Source organism: Caretta caretta, chromosome 9, assembly GCF_965140235.1.
Source record: "Caretta caretta isolate rCarCar2 chromosome 9, rCarCar1.hap1, whole genome shotgun sequence".
Lineage (NCBI taxonomy): Eukaryota > Metazoa > Chordata > Testudines > Cheloniidae > Caretta > Caretta caretta.
This window is the reverse complement of record NC_134214.1, coordinates 23,589,357-23,611,725: the sequence shown is the minus strand read 5'-3', so window position 1 is coordinate 23,611,725 and position 22,369 is coordinate 23,589,357. Positions and strand designations below refer to the sequence as shown.

General features: G+C 39.8%; 1 protein-coding gene across 1 annotated transcript in view; it reads left to right on the top strand.

The window, feature by feature from the left end:
- Positions 1-22,369, top strand: part of RSRC1 (arginine and serine rich coiled-coil 1) — a 369,974-nt gene that overhangs the window by 172,311 nt on the left and 175,294 nt on the right. The window contains exon 6 of the mRNA XM_048864333.2: positions 8,183-8,234. Within this exon, the coding sequence (XP_048720290.1) occupies positions 8,183-8,234 (52 nt within the window). The remainder of the gene's footprint in view (positions 1-8,182; positions 8,235-22,369) is intronic.

Sequence of the window (22,369 nt, the reverse complement as noted above, 5' to 3'; positions counted from 1 at the left end):
AGTTTGCTCTTGGGCCCTTAATAAAGTCTCTGAAAAACTGCCAACGGTCTTCAATTGTTTTTCCCCTTAGACTTGCTTCCCATGGGATTTTACCTACCAACTGTCTGAGTTTGCTAAAGTCTGCCATCTTGAAATCCATTGTCTTTATTCTGCTGTTCTCCCTCCTACCATTCCTTATAATCATGAACTCTGCCCTTTCATGATCACTTTCACCCAAGTTGCCTTCCACTTTCAAATTCTCAACCAGTTCTTCCCTATTTGTCAAAATCAAATCTAGAACAGCTTCCTCACAGTAGATGTTTGCTAAAAGGTAGATGACAAAACTAGAAAGGAAGTAAAGTTACAAGATTCTAAATGGGCATTAAAAACCAAGGAGTGAAGTGGGCTGGTTTGCAGTAGCTCAGGGAACCAGTACATTTCCCTTAATCTCAGCTTTCCTTGAACCGAAGTGTTCATTTACTTTTCCCCCTGCTTTTATTTATGTTTTAAAGTCTCTGTAGACTTTGTGGTTGCAGAGATTAACTTTTGAAATATGAACTGGATATAAGCCAATTCTGATAAATTGGCCTGAGTCTGCAGATATTCTGAAACAATAGTTCTGTAAAATGTGAAACTTTATCCTATTGGAGGTACTAATTAACATAGTTTAACTGATTAAAGTATTCAGGAAACAAGGCTTTATTGTGAAGGTATTCATAATGAGTGGCATCTTATTGAGAAGACATAATTATTTGTATTATTGTAGGGCCCAGGATCCCCAGTCAAGGACCAGGACCACATTGTGCTAGGCGCTGTACACACAATCCCTGCCTGCTCCAAAATGTTTACAATCTAAGTGGTTGGAGCTTTACTTGAGAGAGCATCCTTGTTTATTTTCTAGTTTGATCCTTGTCTAAAAACCATGAAGAATAATATAACGTTTAAAACTATAAATACCTGCCCCTGTATCTTGTAATAAAATTGTCTGTACATTAATATCATAATCTGTTTTAAGTACATTGGGCTACGAGCAATTTAATCTAGAAGATAAAACTTTTAATGAAGTACTGTCCAGTTGTTGTGTTGTCATCAAAATACTTATCCCGTCATGGAAGAAATACAATATAAGCTAGCTGTAATTTCTGTTTAAATTCTATCTTCAATAATAGCTTGTCAAGGTTCCTTCCCCACTCTGAACTCTAGGGTACAGATGTGGGGACCTGCATGAAAAACCCCTAAGCTTATTTTTACCAGCTTAGGTTAAAACTTCCCCAAGGTACAAACTATTTTATCTTTTGTCCCTGGACTTTATTGCTGCTACTACCAAGCGTCTAACAAATATAACAGGGAAAGAGCCCACTTGGAAACTTCTTTCCCCCCCCCCCCCCCCCCAGTATCCTCCCAAGCCCTACACCCCCTTTCCTGGGGAAGGCTTGATTAAAAAAAAAATCCTCACCAATTTGCATAGGTGAACACAGACCCAAACCCTTGGATCTTAAGAACAATGAAAAGGCAATCAGGTTCTTAAAAGAAGAATTTTAATTAAAAAGTAAAAGAATCACCTCTGTAAAATCAGGGTGGTAAATACCTTATAGGGTAATCAGATTCAAAACATAGAGAATCCCTCTAGGCAAAACCTTAAGTTACAAAAAGACACAAAAACAGAAATATATATTCCATTCAGCACAACTTATTTTATCAGCCATTTAAACAAAACAGAATCTAACGCATATCTAACTAGATTGCTTACTGACTTTTTACAGGAGTTCTGACCTGCATTCCTGCTCTGGTCCCAGCAAAAACAACACACAGACAGAGAGAACCCTTTGTTTCCCCTCCACCCCCTCCAGCTTTGAAAGTATCTTGTCTCCTCATTGGTCATTTTGGTCAGGTGTCAGCGAGGTTGTCTTAGCTTCTTAACCCTTTACAGGTTTCTCTGGCCAGGAGGGATTTAAAGGTGGTTAGCCTTCCCTTTATATTTATGACATAGCTTCATAGTCCCATTGGTGCTCTGCGTGTGTCTGTGCTACAGTGCTTTGAGAACCAGCTAAAAAGCAGTAGTCTAAGCAAAAGTCCTCTCATGTATCTGGATGTTTGGGTCCAAGTTTTTAAAAGGGCCAGGGGAGTCAAATACCAGAATTCATTTATTTTTTGTAGTTAGTTATTAAGCCTCCGAACAGGCCTGTGAGGTGGTTAAGTGTTATCTTCTTTATACAGATAGTTCTTCTCAACCTCAGAGAAGTGACCCAAATGATCATATAGCACATTAATTACAAGAATGGAACTAATAACTTCCAGTCTAATGTTCTAATCATTAAATTACATCCCCTTCTGTAAAATAAAAAAGTAGCAGTTTAGTGCATGTACTCTCTCCTTTTGACCAGTCAGCTTCTTCTTCAGCCCAGTGTTCACCTAACCAATTTATACCTTCACTGTGGTCTCTCATTACCACAGCAGTGTCCCCAGCACTAATTCACCCCTACTAATACCAGTGAAGAATACATATGAGATGTCAGCAAATTCTCCTTGATTTATATTACTTTCTCACTCTACTTTAATATTTTAAGTGTAAAATCAGGACTAATTCTCAAATTTACTTGATATCATCTGTATTAGTTTCAATATTAACACACTGTTGTCAGTATATATTTAACATAGTAAGCATTGTTTTTTGTAAATAACAGATTTATCTACGTAAAATGTTTAATAGTAGTTGTAAACTACAGTTCTGAATATACTGATAATTCCAACCTACTGAGCTGAACCAGTGGATCATGGAGATGTAGGAGTGTGAAGTATATTCTCTTACCTTTGTGACTGCTCCAGTAGGGCAGCTGGGATCCTGACTGTTGACTGTTTCTTGTTTGCTTTCCTATCTTTTGCCTCTGAGTTGCAGGGTGTGGAAGAACAGAAAGCATAGTTGAACTGCTTGCTGACATGTACAACTGAGTTCTTCATCTTGGCATCTCATAGTTTCCCAAAAAGACTAGGAATCACCAGTGTAAAACATTTAAAAGCAGATGAAGCAATATGGTTTCTCAGTCTATTCATGACACGTTCAAAAGTTTAGTAAGACATGCTTTGGACAATTTTGTGTGAGAATTTGTCATGAAACATTTCTTGGTGTTTCATATATAACATTTCTGATATGTGACAAGTTTACAGCTGAGAAAAATCAAATTTATGAGGAATACTATGTGCCTTACTATCATTGACTCTTCAATATAATGTGGTATTTTAAATTATATGCCAAAGCAAGACAATCATGTTTGTTAGCATTTATTTTATTTTTAATAAAAAAAAAACCTCATAATGTTCTTCTAGTAAATTAACAAGAATAAAATTAATGTATCAAACAAATCTTTTGCATATTCTGTATAATTTTTTGTGGCAATTAATGCTCCAAAATCTAATTGCATGATATTAATTGTAACAAAGAATTAGTTATATTGTAATGCAAAGTAGCTCTGTTTCTTTTCCTTCGTAAATTTGCTTGTCAAGAATAATTTAAGTTATGCTGACAAACATTTTCCCTTTTTTGTCTATATAATTCATTATTTTTTCCCATTGGAATAACCACATTTGTTTTTCTTTTATATTCAACTTCAGTTTCAATATGTGGAATATGGAATAAGTTTGAGTATTATTTTCTGGAACTTAATGGTTCTGTGCTCTGTTCAGTACATGATATCAGTGTCCTGCATGGGTAGGGCCCTACCAAATTTATGGGCAGTGAAATCTGGTCTCTCCCTGTGAAATCTGTTTTTCTGTGCTTTTACCCTATACTATACAGATTTCATGGGGGAGAACAGCCTTTCTCAAATTGGGGGTCCTGACCCAAAAGGGAGTTGCGGGGGGGCTCACATGGTTATTTTAGGGGGTTCATGGTATTGCCACCCTTACTTCTGCACTGCCTTCCAGAGCTGGGTGGCTGGAGTGCAGCGGCTGTTGACTGGGCACCCAGCTCTGGAAGGCAGCACCGTTCCAGCAGCAGCACAGAAGTAAAGGTGGCAATACCATACCATGCCATCCTTGCTTCTCCGCTGCTGCTGGCGGCAGCTCTGCCTTCAGAGCTGAGCTCCCGGCCAGTAGCCACCACTCTCCAGCTGCCCACCTCTGAAGGTAGTGCCGCCGCCAGCAGCAGCACAGAAGTAAAGGTAGCCGTACTGCAATCCCCTCTACAATAACCTTGCAAACCTCCCAACCCCCCAACTTCCTTTGGGTCAGGACCCCTACAATTACAACATTGTGAAATTTCAGATTTAAAGAGCTAAAATCATGAAATTTACTATTTTTAAAATCTGATGACCATGAAATTGACCAAAATGGACCCTGAATTTTGTAGGGCCCTATGCATGGGTTTAGGTCAGTGTAAAGATGAATAGTTAGGTCTGTTCATTTCAGTTATATCACTTGTATTTTCTACCTCCCACATGATGCTGTTGCTGTTAAATCACCATACACATACAAACATGTATTAAATTAACATTAAGAAGCAATAATAAAATCAAATAAAACTTTAAATACATCATAAGCAGGAAGCCTGCCAAACAGTCAGTGGGGTCACTGGATGATCAAGGTGCTAAAGGAGCTCTCAAGGAAGACAAGGCCATTGCAGAGAAGATAAGTGAATTCTTTGCACTGGTTCTCACTGCAGAGGATGAGAGAGGGATTCCCACACCTCAGCCATTCTTTCTAGGTGAAAAATCTGAGGAACTGCCCCAGACTGAGGTGTCAACAGAGGACCAGGACAAGGACCAGATGGTATTCACCCAAGAGTTCTGAAGGAATTCAAATATGAAATTGCCTACATAACTGTGGTATGTAACCTATTGCATAAATCAGTCTCTGCACCAGACTACTGTCAGATAGCTGATGTGGCAATTACAGGTGTTAAGTCTAACTTCAGTACCAGGCAAATTGGTTGAAACCATCGTCAAGAATTATCAGACACACAGATGAATACAGTATGTTGGGGAAGAGTAAACACAGTTTTTGTAAAGGGAGATCATGCCTCACCATTCTATTAGAATTCTTTGAGAGGGTCAACAAACATGAAATTCAGGAACCTGAATTGGTGGATTATTGATACAAAAGACAATAAATTCCTTCGTTGACTAGTACTCAAAGGCCAATAGAAGATAAAAAATTCCATTAAAATTCTGGAGAAGAAAACCAAACCATTTTGAATAATGACCTTTTTCAGTGTTTGGTGATAATTTTAAAAAAAAATTTAAAGCAGGAAGGAAAAGTTAATTATTACATGTATAAACAGCTTTCCATATTGTCTTCACAAAAATTCTTCATTTAGGATACTTGTTTTACTAATGATGAAAAACAGACTATGGCCATTTAGATATCTTTGGAGGAATTATATCTGGCATACTGGACTAACTGACGGAAGTTTCTGTGAAAGTATCATAACCTAAGAAGTGGGACATTAAAGTATTCTATGCTGATAGATGAGTTACACTCAGATAGGAATATTCTATGTTAGAACTATAACGAAATATTTTCAAATTAAAATCACTATTTTTAATCCTTAGTTGATGTATATATGCATGATTTGTAAGACTTAAATATTGTGATAAATATATTGAAAAATGATATTATCAAGTTATATAACATTTGTATTAAGGACACACTTGAAAGATGACACTCACTATCATGTTTAAATTGACAAAACATGGAGAATATATCTTGGCATAAGGGACAGAAAGCCCAGGTAGTTGTGAAAAGGGGAAACACTTGGTATACCTTTTCCAGCTTCCCCACTTTTTCTAAGCATCCGTGCCTTGACATCAGGGAGACGTGGAGCATTAAAACTATCCATGTTCATACGAACCATACTGATATTAGCTACATCACCAACTCTTGCTCAGAAAGTCTGAGGGTCTTGCAGACCAAACCCCATTAGTCTATGATGGTTGAGTTGATGAACTGTCAGGTGCCTTTGCAACTTTTCCCTTTCCTGTTTATACATTTCTTGTCTTGTATTACTTTCTTCCTGCCCCTCGACTCTGCAAACAAAGCTAGTCTCAACTACCTGCTTTGCCCACAAGCGTCTTTGCACTTCATTCCATGCTATTCTTTACACATGGTCTCTTATTATGAACTTATCTGTAAGCCTGCTACCCTCTTCTCCTTTGAATCCCTTTCCAAGACTCAACTCTGCCATAATACCTACCAAAAATCTGGCAACAAACGATGGTGAGGTTTTGGGGTGGTGAGAAATTGTGGGAGGGACAAGTTAGCCACCCATATGAATGAGTGTGGGAATCTGATACTGAGCCTTGAGAGCTATCATTGCTCTTCATAGACACTGCAACAGTGCAGTGGACTTCACCACCACATGCCTTGCTCCTGCATTCTTGTGGTATGATGCTGCAATGATTGTGTTCAACTTTCAGCTGACCCAAGGCGTTCCACTTAGTTCTGTGGGGGAAGAGGCTGGTGCTAAAGTTGGCACTGTCAATCAGTGAAAAGTTTCCTTCTTTCAGACTATGGTGCTATACAAACTGGTGCCAAAGTGAGCAGATTCCTTTATTTGAGGCATCAAGACCTGCTAGGCTCCTGAATGGAACTTTTCTGACCCTGATAACTTTTGTGAGAAGTGAAGTAATTCGGGGTGGCTGGCAGGTAACAGCGTCCTGTTGCATAGTGAACTCTCCTAACTCACAAAGAATATATTCAACCAGTTCTGTTGCATCAGCAGTGTATGGGGAGAGTGCCTGACATGGGTGGAAGTCATTTTTGGAGTCTTTGAGTCTTACTGGAGAGGCTGCAGTGGGAAGGTGTAGTGGTAGCCTCCTTTGTTGCTGGCTGTTTGGTGGGGGCAGTGGATGTTCTTGTATGTCTGGCCATTAAAGATTGGTGGGATGGTCATTCACACCAATCTGTACTTGAAAAGACCTATGGAGATGCTGTGACTCCAGACATTGGCACCTCTCCTTGCTGAAGATAATGGAAGTGCCATCAGTATGTTGCTCAAACACTTTACTGGTTATAGAATTGGTACTGTTGCTGTATAAGGCACAAACTGAGATTAAATCTTGTGAGGGACATAAAGAGTAACAAGAAAACATTTTACAAATACATTAGAAGTAAGAAGACAATGAAGAACAGGGTAGGCCCATTAATCAATGAGGAGGGAAAGACCATAACAAATGCAGCAATGGCCGAAGTGTTAAATGCCTTTTTTGTTTGTTTTCACCAGAAAGGTCACCAATCTTAGACTTGTTTTGGCCAGTACTCAGACTGGCCAAAACAATAACATAATGTAGGGACACAGTCCTACAGAGATAGAGATGGGATGGATGACTTAATCCATTGGTGGTCCATGGAGCTACATCTGTTCCTGTGAATCGTGTGTCCTTTTTCAAGCCATGACACTTCTTACTATTGTAGTCTAGACTAGGAATCTCTCAATGTTTCCAGAGGCTTTTTGACAGGCAACAGACAATGAGTACCTTCCGAAACTTGGGTAACTGCTTAATGATAAATGTGTTTTTTGTGTAAATTGAACTGTGATCAGAATTGCAGGTGACCCCAAAATTAGAGGGGTAGCAAGTACATGGGACACAATAAAATTGTTAGGTCCCCTGGAATGATTAGCAGAGTGGTTGACACTGGCAATGGAAGGACATTTGTCCCCCTTTGGTATGAAAGAACATCTATGGAGAGGAACTAAACAGAACAGACACAAAATGGGGTATGTAACCACAAGCTATACCAGTCATATTAAAGTACATTTTTCATTGGTCCTAATGCTACTTTTTTATAAAACCAGGCACTAGAGTTGCCACACGGAATGGCTGAATTTGAATGGTTGAAAAGGAGTGATGCATGAGCACCTCAGTATTTAGACTCATTAACTCAATCTTTTCTATGAATAACTTCTTTGGTTCTGTCCTACCACATGTTCATACTCTCACCCAGATCTTGAGAACTTAGCTCATAACTGAATTTAGCTTCAATGTTACCTTTAAGATGATGGGACTTGTTGACGCAATGACAAAAATAAAGGGGATAATCCACTGTTGGGAATGTAAGTACAGAAGTAAATTGAGTGGTGTGTAATGGTTTCTACCAGACTTAAATTTAGTGTGTGTTTGTATATGAAATAATACATTACATGTAAATGTATACAAAAATTTGTTTTAATAATGCTACAGTTTATTGTAAATCTTATCTTTCTTTTCAGTCTCTTGCTGAACAGGCCAAAGCTAGATTGCAGTTGGTTCTTGAGGCAGCTGGTAAGTGATGCTACATAAATATGTAATAGAAGCAATAATTTTACTGCATTGTTTATAATATCACAAAGTGAAACCTGTGTCCCAGTTGATTTTGTCCCCCACACTTTGGCAAATATTGAATCTTTTCCCCACCTTCTCCCATCAAACCAGTGTGGCTGTTCTCATTTGTATACCATCGTTGATAGTGTCTAAATTGTTCTGGGACGTGGAAATCAATGTGTGTTAGTTATCTCCTGCAGAAGAACTAGCATGTGAATTTCAAATGTGTTTGCTGTCATTGTTCTGGTTTTTGTTTGTTTTATGGGTTCCAGAAAAAGTGTGTGTGTGGTGGGGGATTCTGTAAAAACCTTCTTTAAAGAGGTGAAGATTCTAGGCCTGTACTGCATTTCTGTGCCCTGTTAAAGGTTCTCTTACTTTCTGCAGCAGCACATTGTCCCAGACATGCAAGAAGAAAGATAAGACACAAGGAATGAGATTTAATTAGGCCACAGCTTTAGTAACTTAACTGATCTGTGAGCTATCCAGCAATAACTTGTACAGTGCAATCTGTTCAATACGCTGGAGGACAGCTGTTATCCCTCCACACCTTGTCTTATTATGGTAACTCCTACAGCCATTCTCATGTATGAGGGTTAAGGGGCAGAGGAAAAGGGGTTGTCTCCTCACTGTACCAGACATTAGGTACATCAACACGGTTCTTCAGTTGCTTTGGAAGATGCCCTCCCCCCAAGTCCACTTCCCGTTCTGGCTTATCAGGGAACTGGACCCCTGTTGAATGAGTATCTGTGCTGGACACCTGCCACCAGAGGCACCAGCGGTTAGCTTGGCTGATTTCGCCCCAGCCCTGCCAGATTCCCAGATTGTTAACCGTTCCGTTAGAAAGGTATATTATTGCTTCCTTGAATAACTCTAGTGTTGGTTATACAATTTTGCGATGGGCAATCATCAACCTTTCTGACTCCCATAATTTAGCCACTTGTCAATTTACCTCTCTCATGCCCTTGTCCACCTGTGAAATCCTTGCAGCTCCCCTGCCAAACCCTCTGCTGTGGCATCTCATGCCAATTATAGTTACCCTGACTCGACTCCTAAACTCTGTCCTATCCCTTTACTGAATCACCACATTATTTCCCCCTATCTGCACACTGATCCATTCATGTGGCCCCTCCCTGACCAATGAACATATAAGAGGGCATCCGCTGACCTCAGAATGTGTTCCTCCAACCAACTCAGTTGCTGCTGGTCAAGCACATAATGACTCCCTGACCATAGAGCATAAGAGGGCTTATGTGTCCTCCTTCTGTTACTCAGAAGACAATAGACTTCTATAGAACTCCTGACTCCCCAGCTACACACCTACCTCTCCACCCCTGACCACAAGAAGCTGGCTCTTGCGAGGGGGGAAAGAACAGGAACCCCCTACTGCTTCTGAGACTGTGGGGATGCATTTCTCAATGCTATTTTAATACTTGAAAATGTTACTTTTGCCTACTGGTTTTGCCCTTTTATGCTTGGCAAATAGGGCCTCATATTTCTTCTATTCAGAAGTCAACATGGCTATCTCTACTAAGAGCAATGCCTTTAATGAATTAAAATTGTATTTAATATCTTGGATTAGGAGGGATGACAAAGGCAAGAGGTGTCAGCAGTTGATGGATTAGTTCTGAGTCTGTGGATGGGAATTCCTGAGGGTAGTAGTCAGAGCACTGGGGGTTGTATGATGGCTGTACGCTTGAAAGACTATACAGTCATTATGCAGATCAGTCCTTCCTAGTCAATAATAGCATAGGGAATTCCATAATAGAAAAGTGCACGAACAGTCCTGAGGCTGTTACTGTACAGTACCCCAGGGCTCTGACTCAGGCAATTCTGTTTCAGTATCCTCATGGACAATGTGGGACTTCGGACACGTGTGAGACAATTAGAGAATATTAAATTGTTAATTAGTGAATATTTTAAATACTACATCTATGGGTAAGAGCCCATTTTACTTGGGTACAAATTCAGGTGGTGAACAGTATAGGGGGTCCAGTTATGGTGTTGCAGCCTGAAAATTAAAGAGTTCTCAGTGGAGCTTTGTAAGCAGCTCTTTAACATAATTATAAACAATGCAAATATTTCTAGATTTAATAAGATATCTTATTTCAATTAAATCAACAATTGGTATCAATGATTTTGTAGTACAGATGCAAATAATATAGAAAAAATATGTAAACATTAGTAAATATGCACAAATTACTCTGCTTTGAAATATTTGTTTTGTATGCCATTTTGTTTTAAGCACAAGCATATATGTTTGTTAAAAGCATAAGATCAAATTTTCAAAGTGGCCACTGGATTTGGGTTCCCCAGTTTTTTGGTGCCCAGCTCAATACCTGTGTTTTGGCTGTCAGACATGCTGATCACCTGCAGCTGTACTTCTGTAAAACAAGTACTAGGTGTCTGAAGTTGGGCATCCAGAGGCTACTTTGGAAATTTTTTGCCTAGAATTTTATTTTTTTGCAGAAGAGTGTTGGTGAATATTTTCATTGGCATTTGTTTAATAATTTCAATTAATCGAATGTTGTTCATAGGTGTTTTCCTTGATTTCTTCAGCATTTATGTAGTGTACTCAAAAAGGGCTAGACCATTCATCTGTAATCATATTTGCAATTTTACTGCAGTCCTATTTAGTCCCTAGACCTTACACTTTTTGTTTTTTTCCATATACAACTTTTTGTTGTTTTTAATGCACAAAAATAGGAGAACTTTCAGAATTTCTTACAAATGTTATCAGTAAGTATGGGTGCTGTGCAGTCATTTCAGATCTTCAATTTTAATTTGTATTCTCCTGTTTCATAGATTTAATTGTAAAATATACTTTACAAGTATGCAGTCTTTTTTCTTCTTCCTTTTGGGGACCTTTTTTTCCTAAAGGGAAGTACTTCTTTTGATATTTCCAGCAAATATTCACGTTTTTCAATAATGCAACTAGCACCTTATATTTCATAGTTTCAAATGTATGCATTGTTCTCCATATCTTTTAATATGTCTTTGAAGCATATAATTAAAAAATAGATGTGACAGCACAGACCTCAAAAAGTACAATTTGTTTATACTACTCACTGTTGTCACACCTCATTTTTTAATTTAACACCTTGAAAATGTATTAACAATACCATGAGTTGTATATCATCATGACCTCGGTCCTGTGAATTTCAAGAGACATTTAAAATGGTTCTGACACTTTATAATTTTAAAAATTCACAGCTGGACACTGAAGTTTAAATTGGAGGTGCAAATTGCTCATGGATGACTTGAGAGAGGTTTAATGTATTTGTTTAACTTAATTTGAAATGTAGGGAAAATCCCCTTTCCTGTCTGTATTTTAATGCTGAAAATGGAAAATGAAAAAAAACCCTGTAAAACCCAACTCTGTTGTTTGTTCTTGCTCAATTAAGAATGAAGTTGACAACATTGTTGTGAGAAGGGTGTGGAGAAAGGCTAATAACTTTTTCATTCATTCTTTTTTTTTGTTTAAAGCAAAATGAGAACTTTTTACCATTATGTCATTTATATGAAGTCCTTCTGTGCCAGAATTTTACCAAGCAGTATTTTTCAATACAGCTATTATAGCCCTCATTGCTGTAATGTGATACTCTGTTTTGAGAGAGTTGTTTTCAATACTGAAAATACAACTAGTTCAACTTTTGAGAATAATAACCTGGGGGCCAGGTACTAGTCCAGGGTTCAGCAGTACTTGTATATTGCAGTATTACTGTAGTTTGTGTTATAGTTTGTCACATCACTTTTTTTAAATTATCTAGCTTTGCTGCCGGCCCACCCTGGTTCCAAGCCCCCACATCCAAACAACGTTATAAGCAAACATTGTGCACGTTTAAATGAGTATGTTCTCTAATAGATCAGCAACATAACAACGTTAACCGGGATGATGTTAAGTGAGGAGTTACCGTATATAGATATTGCAGATCAGTTTAGATTCTTCAGAAAAAATAGTTTCATTACTATATTTACCTTCTTTCTGCTAACCCATAGACTTACTGATTTAACCACTGTGAACATTCTGTATAATTTAATGTATACACTTATCAACATCAACAGTACAATAATACATTAAGCTACAAATGTAAACTGAAAGATTGAATTAGAACATGCTGTATATGTGCAGCTAAGTTGAGCTAGTGTTGCCATTGCATTTAATTTCATTTTGAGAAAAAGAAATGGCTTCCAGTTAATAAAGTTGGCATTTAAACTGTCCCACTTGAGCTTTTGAGGTTAATCCTTCATCAGGGTTATTTTCACTAAAAATTAAATTATGCTAGAACATGATCTTGAGGGCTTAGGTGTACATACATATAAAACACAAAGTTGCAGTGGTGATAGGTTAACTAGCAGGACTGACCCACCACCAGCTGACATCATGTTAAACACTGCATACCCTTGTCTATACTAACTGCAGTCTTGGTTAACATAACTCCTCATGGTCAAGTTCTGCTACAGTCCAATTTTCTAGTGAAGACAAGCCCAGTGAAGTGGATGACTTGGAGGAGGAGTGAGTTTTCACTTTTATTGCTGCTACTTGGAGAGTTCTTTCTCCAAATCTAGATTAATAGTACAGCAACACATCTGCTTGCATTGGGATGGCTATATTGTTTTAATGGAAAAAGACATACACAATTTTTATGAAAGTTTAAAATTAGCAAAGTATTGTAGAATGCAAAGAAATTGCAGAGACTCTAAAGTTGTTGACTCAATGATTATTTATGCAACATACCATAAATATCACTTTTGAGGAGTTCCAGATTCATTTAGGCATTTCATCTGGGCTATTTCAGTAACAGCCCTTTTACCTGAAGGCAAGGCTGAGAAGATGAAAATCTTTACGATGAGATCTCATTAACAATTTAGAAATGGTGACTGCTGACCATGTTCAGGAGTAATTTTTAATTGTTTATACCTTTTTGTTTTAAAACGTACCTCTAAACCAAGGAAATGGTATGATATCAGTGAGGACTGTTCCATACCAAGTTTAAAATTTTAGTGCTTTTTTCTTTCCTGAAGCTTGATACAGAAAAGTGTGTGTGTGTGTGAATGTATGTGTGAATGTACATTTTATATATATATATATATACACACACACACACACACACACACACATATGTATTTGCAAAGGAAAAAGGGTCTTTTCACTTTTTCAAAGTTCAAAATTTTTAAAAAGATTTTGCTCAAAAAAAAAAAAAATGTAGAGAGAGAAATTAGCTTTGGGCATAGGCCAAACACAGAAAATGTCAACCCAAAAGGTGAATATTATTTTGTAAAGTTGATTAGTGTGAAAATGGGGATTGTAATAGATACTGGTTTGCTGTCTTTTTTACTATAATAGCTGATTATGCCTAACCTATAGTTCTCAGGCTGTATTTTATTCACATCAACCTGAGTTCCAAGAAAAGATCGGAGTTAGGCTAGTAAAAAAGGATTTAATGCTAAATTCATGCCAATTACTAGAAAGACACAACTGTGTTTTAATTAACTACTGATAGTAATCCTTAGAGGCACTTTCACACTAGAGGGAACTTCAAAAAGAACATTCCATACAAAAAGTTTCATAGCCTCTAATGTACCATATTACTTTTTCTATTGTTTCAGGTAAAGTATTTGTGTTTAAGGGTTTTAAGACTTAAGACTTTTTCTCTTCACAATCTGGAGGATTTTGCTTGATCCTTCATTGAAGTCATAATATTTTATTTGGCATGGAAAATTGTAATGTACAAGTTTAGAAATTTGACATCCTGCGGAATTAAACAGGAGAAGGAAGCTGAAATGTAGAAATACAATAATATTTAGTATCTACAGCATACAAGGCTTGAAAGCTCTTTACAAATGTTAATGATTTCTAATCCCATACAAATGATATGGCCAAAGTTTACCAACTTTGATGCCTAAGGTAAGCTGCATACAAATTTTTTTTAAGAACGGAGGAGTTTGCACAACTTCAGTGGGAACTGTGGGTGTTCAGCATTTCTGAAAAATCCATGTTTAGTGCCTAACTTTAGGCATCTAGTTTGAAATTTTTGATTTGTGTTCTTTAAAGTAAAAATGTAGTAAAAGGGTGATGAAAAGAGAGAGAGTTAATTTTCACTGATATTTGAAAGTTTTCTTCTGACTTTGAGTTATTGCCATGTGTGGGTTGTCTGACTAAATGTTTAATAATTACCTACATTAGCCATAACATTCATTTTTAAAACCATTATAGTGAGATATTGCCTACAAGAAGCCTTTATATTCTAAAATTGTGTTGGTTTCCCATACAGTTCACGCTAACTCAATCTAGTTTCTCTGTCAGTATAGATTAATGAGTCCGCATCTGTGTTCTGAGTAAACCAGGCAGTAGCTGTAGTCACTTAAGTACTCTACATTAATGGTTTTAAGAAACTAATTTGGGTTTATAAAAACTGTTCCTCAGTAGAGATTATTGGTCACTGCTATACATTTATATTTGTGTGACTTTTATTTACTTATCTATCTTAATATTGAAATAGAAGAAAGCCTTTTTAGCGTAGTCTAACAATATGACAGCAACTTACCATGTTTGAGCAGATGTTAAGCAGGCAGTAGTTGAATGTTAATTTTGAGAGGGTGGTATGTTTAAGCCTATCTGAAGTATGTTGCATGTGGGCTTTCCAGACTTAGTTACAATGCTGTGTCTCTTGGGAGAATTTTAAAGCTAAACCTCTTTCTTTTTGTCACTCTATATGGACTCTCTCAAGTCAGTATAAAGCAGATCATCCCTAGGCTAAAGCTCTTCAGCTTTTGTTATTGGGCTCTGTAGACCTGTAATTAGGCCTCCTGGCAGGCCTTGCAGGCCAGTTAATGGTCATATGGAGTTTCTATGAGGCAGACTGGCTTTGTATAAATCCTTCGTAGGAATACGTTTATGGGTCACTTCCTACCAGGACCATGCTTTGTCCCTGTGCCCCACAGGCTGACAGGGAGCAGGTTCCCTTGACCATGGACAGCTCAGTTTGCTACTCACAATCTACTCAGCTAATCCCCAGTGTAAACAGAGGATTTAGCAGAGCTTCTGTCACTTACAGTTGCCAAACCACTTGGGTGTCTGTGATTTCTTTCCCAGACTTCATTACTGAAAGAGAAGAGTATAAGGTTTAGCCTTGTTTGTATCTTAAATATGCACTATTTCTTTTCAGTAGTTTTAAGAAAAACGTTTCAAGCTATTAGAATATGTAGTCTTACTAAAGAACACTGAAATAAGATTAAAACAAATTACAATCTGATAGGTTGTGCTATAAAAAATTTGTATAAGGCACCCATGTTTTTTCATAAAATGTAAAATATGGATGGATGCTTTTAATGTAAATATACTGATATGAAATAACATATGGACATTTTGAACCATTAATCTTACTGTTCACACAAAAGTAGCTCTGAAAGATTCTGTAGTGATAAATAAAATTCTCTTTTTTTCCATATAAAGATGATTACAAAAGGTGATCTGGATTTTCAAAGTTCTAGAGTTTAATTGGGTGACTGATCTATTTTTGGAATCAGCATTTCAATCTATTACTAAAAGAGCATGCAAAAATACAGTATTTTTATAGTCAGAATTGTTGAGGGAGTTTAAAGGAGACTTCAGAATTGTACTGTAAATACGACATTAGCAATATATGCTAAAAACTGATAAATAGAATTCTTAAGGATTTTACATTGTTTGACAGCAATTCTGTATGTTTTAATATTTAACTCATTATCCTCTGCTTACACTGTCAGTTTCCCTCTTTTTGTTCTCCATGGCACACATCTTATTATATTTTTCTTTTTCTTCTTTGAAAAGAATTCAATGGAAAACTATAAATATACTGGTGTAGCTAGTGTAAAAATGAAAATATTGGAGGATATTTGTTGCATGGGTTTTTTCAGTTGTTTTCATTATATATTTCTTCTTAGGGAAGACAAATCTTTATTTGTCCTGGCCTTATCTATTAAATAAATGGTCAAATATTCTGCACTCTGTGGTACCAAAATAGCCCATGACAGATGTGGCTGAAAGGACCACATACGTAGACTCTATGATTTTAGTCTGGTGGAACTAATAGGATCACTCATTACTTTATAGATTCTTGCTTTTCTTTTCTTTAATGAAAGCAGTTTAGTTAAATAGGCTGGCCTTTATTTTGCTCTTTCTCTGGATATGGAAAGATACTAAAGAGGGCATGGGGTAGCAAATATGAAAACATTAAAACTGTCCTTTTAATTGTAATTATTGAGAAATTACTGATTTTTAAATACAATGATGAACTTTATATTTGTAATGGCCTTTGTTGGTTGGAGTAGTGTTTTGTGTAGCTCTGCGTAGGGAAACATCATAAACCCTTCCAATTTTTTAGCCTTACATTACATTTTAAAGTAGCAGTTTTAGAAGACTCAGTAAATTGTGTGTGTATATAGAGGGTGTAAAAGCATATAAAGAATGTTACATGTTTTATGGAATTTTAAAATAGTATTATAAATCATCCCATTGAGAGAAATTGCAAGAACCTGAAACACATTCTATGACTCAAATTTCTTTTATTTCTTGTGCTTTCAGTTAGGTATCTTTGACAAGAGTCTATTGAATTTTTTCTCAATAAAATATCAGTTCTGCCAAGAAACACATGGTGATGCATAGAACAAATAACCATATAAACCAAGAATGCTTTGATATAAGGCTTTAAGGATTTTTTGGATAGCAACTCTTGAGTCAAGATAATAAGAACATGACATAGGGACATATGCAGATAATGAAAGACATATGAACATGTAAGGACTGATACACCTCTGTGGGCACAGGCAGGTACAATTTTAAGCTACTTGCACCAGCTGCACCCAAACTGCACCCAGGTAGCACAAGCTGCACCTAAGGTGTATTCAGCAGTACTGCTACTGCCTTCTCCCAGGAATTCCACCAAGAGATGGCAGCTTTAACTCTAGAGGGAACGCCACAGGACTCCAGCTGGTGAAGGCTGTCTAGGAGATGTGTTGAAACTGAGGAGGTGCTCTGGTTGCTGTTTCCAGCCCACCTCAGTCTGCCACTCCAATTTTATGAGATGCTCTGGCTGACTCCAGATGGCTTTTGTAGATAAAATCACCTTCATTCCTCTGTCCAGGTGGACTTTCCACCACTGGGTTCACAGCCTCTGTTTTGGTGCTGGAATAAATGCTCCACAGACTACAAAATTGCATGTTCAGAACTGTCCAAGAAGCAGTTCACATTCTGCTCTATTAATGAGGGCAAACTACTTTAAATTATATATATTAACCTCAGAATAAAGATTTAAGGTCAGAGCTCATGAAACAATGGAAAGTTTCTCCTGGTGAGTTCGGGCTGCTTCCCTTCATTCAGAAAAGTTTCTTCTTTGAGTATTCCACTGTGTATTCCACTTAGGGGTGTGTGTGCTCAGCGTACCAGACCCAGAGATTTTTACCTAGCAATACCTGTAGAGGGGTGGCACTCGAACTTCATGGTCATAGCCCCTCCCTACCTATATGAGGTGGTGCCACCCTGGACACCTTCCCCCCACCCCCACTTCCTTCTTACCCTGCATGGCTGGAGTCAGAACTCGCTGTGGTTTTCAACTTCACAGTCCTCTTTTCAGTGACTTTTTTCTAGTTGCACTCCTAATATAGAGTTAGTTAGACTTAGTGTGCGTTAATTGTACTTTGTGTTCCTGGTGATGCCATCACTAGGGTTTAAACATTGTCCATCATGTGTAGGGGCCCTCTCCAATAACGATCCCCACATGCGGGGCTTGCTGTGTCTAGACAAAGTCCACATGAAGAAGTGGTGTTTGATTTACAGATCATTCACAGAATGGACTCAGGTGGCGAGGGATCTTCATCTGAAGCAGCACCTGGTTGAGCAGGTCGTGTGGCCTGCTTTGGTACTGAAGCCTTCATCAGATCGCAGGTCGCCCTCTGATTTGGACAGTGCTACCGCTTTGTGTCCTTCTCCAGAAAGATAGAGGAATTGTTTCCCATTGAGTGTGCTGAGGAAAAGATCTCATAAGACCAATGAGACAGGTCCCATGGGGACTTGTCTCCCTCCTCCAGAAGAAGTGTGGATCAGCACAGGGTGAAGATGGATACATTGGATGGAATAGGTCCCATTAACTACTCCCTGGAACTGCACAGGAAGGTCAAAGACTCTGTGTAGTTGACTCCCATTCTGGTCCCAGGGCGTCCATTGACTCCAGTACTGATGAGGATGATGCCAGCACCAGCTGCTTCTGCCTATGTCGGTGGCATATCAGGCCACAGAGGACCTCCTCTGACTTTTTGTCCTGACCTCTGTTGGTCCAGGACTTTGCCAGGGCTGCATCCTTTATAGCTCCATTAGCTGGGCAAGCCACTGAACCTATGGGTCTGTCGGCACCATGCCCTGATGTTTCCCTTCCACACTCAGTGGAAAGGGGGCTAGTACTGAACTTGACACAAGGGGACCTCTTCAGCACCAGGAATGTCTTCGGTACCCCCATGGCTGGTGCCACCATGTTGCTGTGGTAGCAGTAAACACCTTCCACTTTGGCGCTGTTAGTTACTTTGGTACTGATGCTGACTTTGGGGTCAACACTGCTCCTAGCACTAGCAACAATGGAGGCATGCTTGTTGCTGGTGTTATAGTTTTCATCCTCTGCACCAGTCCCCTTGTCAGTCTGAGCTATGGAGGAGTTGGACCAGCTGTTTACACCCTCAGGGCTCTCCCCATTGCTATTCCCTGAAGTCTGGAACTTCTCAGTGTTTGAGTTGGGATCTTACTCTTCCCTGCTCTCCATCACTTCAGCGAAGGCCATTCATGGAGCACTATATGTACCAGGATTGGTACTGGTCCCAGGGTTGGCATGGGGAACCCTGTCCTGGTGTCTACTGGCCAACAGTGCCCTATCCATATTAGTGGTCTCTGTAGAATCCATGAGCTGCTCTTCAGTCGCGGAGATCCCACTCCTCATCTTGCTTAAAGCCAAAATCACTGGCTACGTCTGTGGCAGTGACTATCGATCCACCACAGGTCGAGGTACTGGTGAACCTTCCTCTTGAGGAGCCTCCAGAGTCATCCCACCTGAGCCCATTAGCCCTGAAGCAGGATCTGGCTCTGGCACAGTTAAGTACCTCATCCTTGACCCCGGGCAATTCCAAGGTGTCAAGCTCTTCCTGCCCTTCAGTACTGATGATTTCAAGGCATACTAGGACCTGTTGAAGAGCATGGCTGCTTCTATGGGTGTTCAAGCGGAGTTCCTGCAGGAGAACACATACACAAGTTAGTGATATCCTGCAGCTGTTTGCCCTTGGAAGAGTCACCCTATTAATGATGCGCTCCATGAGCCTGCTTAAGTCCTCTTGAGCATGCCAGCTTTGGTACCACTTGCAGCTGAGCCCATAGAAAAGCACTCTTTCATTCCCATGCAGAGATGTGAGGGTTTTAATTCCCATCCAGCCCCAAATTCCTCAGTAGTAACCGTGGTGAACAATAGAACTCAATAGAGTGGATTTAAATCCACCGCCAAGGAGAAGGACTCTACACCTCTTCTTCCTTGCAGATAAGAATTGCTAATCAGACAAAACTGTTGTCCAGGTACCACTTTATCAGTTGGATGGCTATGTCTTAATTCATAGATGAGCTGCCCAAGTCCTCAAGGGAGGAATTTTGGGCATTTGTCACTGAAGGCTACTTCTTTGCAGTTTTTGATGGATGTCTCGGATACTTCAGCAAGAGTGATGGCCTCTGTGATGACCATGAGGAGGTCTTCCTGGCTGTAGAATTCAGGCATTGCTCTCAGTGTCCTCCCTTGGACGTTGAGGATTTGACCTTCAATGATTAGGCACTGTTCTCAGATAAAACAGACAAGACTCTGCACTCCTCCTTCAAGGACTCCAGGGCTACCTTTTGGGTGTATGCACTGGTAGTGCAAAGGCGCCACTACGGTGTTCAACACCAGCAACAACCTCAGTATCATTCACCACGCATGTTAGGGCAGCCTTTCTGTCCCCCAAGACAGCGGTACCCCCCCAGAAAGGAGCATAGATCCCACAGGAGAAAGCAGTCATGTATGAGGTTCGAACAGTCCACATGCCCTCCCTTGGCACCTCCCCAGCACCCATTTTGACTCCTTGGTCCAGAGCAGTGTCTCAGTTGTCACTCCCTTCCTTCCCTCCCCCACCCCCATTTGGGGACAGGCTGGCTTGATCACCACTGACAGCTGGGTCCTAAGCATCATCAAATCGGGCTATGCCATCCAGTCCCCCTCCATCTCTCCTTCTCACTCTCCTTCCCTGTGCCTCTTTAGGGATGCCCTCACAAGGTATTGCTCCTTGAGCAGATTCACTCTCTGCTCACGTTGGAAGCTTGTGGTGGAGGAGGTTCCACCAGATCATCTGGGTCAAGGTTTCTGTTCCTGGTACTTTTTGGTGACCAAATCCAAGGAAGGAAGGGCTAAGACCCATTCTTGACCTTTGCAGCCTCAACAAATATATCAGGTATGTGAGGTTCCAAATGTCAACTGTCCTCCCTGTATTGTCTTAGAATGACTGGTTTGCTGCCCTGGACCTTCAGGATGCCTACTTTCATGTGGTGATTTTGCTGAGCTGCAGAAAAATCCTTCGATTTGTTGTAGCGGAATGCCATTTCCAGTATATGGCACTTCCCTTCCTCCTCTATACTGCCTCACAGATTTTTACCAAATGCATGGCCATCATCATGGCATAGCCCAGAAAGAAAGAAAGGGATCCATATCTTTGTGTATTCAGAAAACTGATTACAGAGCTCCTGATCCAGAGAGGACGTCCTTTCTCACATCAATGCCACACTGCGCTTGCTTGAGCATCTGGATCTCATCCTAAACACTACAAAGTCAACTTTGTTTCTCCCTCAGAAAGTAGAGTCCATTGTGGCCCTAATAGATTTTACAAGTGTGAGAGCATTTCTGTCAGATGTTTTTAGGTGACTCGCCACTTCTGCAGTCTCAGCCTTCTGCAACAGTTTGGATGTGCCTGAGGCTTTTGGGCCACATGTCCACTTGCACTCAGGTGGTTCAGTTCACAAGGCTGCATCTTCACCCCCTCCAAATGTGGCTCAGGTCAGTTTACTGTCCGACTCTTCACTCCTTGGACGTATGGGTCCCTCTTCCTCCACTGGTCCTGGACTCCTTAGAGTGGTGGAGACTTCTTGACAGTGTTCAGGGCGTTCCTTTCATCTGGCCCTTACCAGTCATGACTGTTGTCACCAATGCCTCTCTGATGGGCTGGGGAGCACATCTGGGGTTGAGTCCAAGATGTGTCATTGGAGCAGGTGTCCTCTCTGCATATCAATGTGCTGGAGCTTTGGGCCATTTACAAGTGTCACACTTTTTGGGTCCATATTGGGCTCAGTGGTTCACATATTTACTGACGATACCATGGTGATATATTATGTGAACAAGGAAGGAGGAGCACACTCCAGGATGCTCTGCCATGAGGTAATCCTGTTATGGTAGTTTTGCATTGTGGCGAGCATCACTCCAATAGCCAACTACTTGCCTGGGGTTCAGAATCACCTTGTGGACCATCTCAGCAATATTTTTTTTTTTTTTTTTTTGCTGAGTCATGAGTGGTCTCTGAAGACAAGCATCCTTGGGACTATCTTCATAACCTGGGGCAGTCTAACAATCAACCTGTTTGCTACAAGGGACAACAGGACAGGAAATGTTGCCTATTCTGCTCTCAAGGGGACTTCACTCCAGGTTTCCTGTCAGACACATTCCATCTCAGTTGTTAAGCGCCTCTCTTCTATGCCTTTCCCCTCATCCCAGTCATCTGACAGGTCATCTTCAAGCTGAAGGTGTATCGCATCAAGCTCATTCTCATTGCCCTGGCATGGCCGGGGCCATGCTGGCTCTTCAACGTTCTTGTGCTGCAATTCAGCCTCCCATACCGCTTCTTCTCTATGCTGACATACTCATATCATAGCCACACCTTCCACCTTATGCTTAGCTTCCTGCATTTCAAGGTATGGCTGCTGCATTGCTGAATGGGGAGGAAGACCAGTGTTCAATGGTTGTTCAGCAGATTCTTTTTCACTAAGAGGGTGGTGAAACACTGGAATGCGTTAC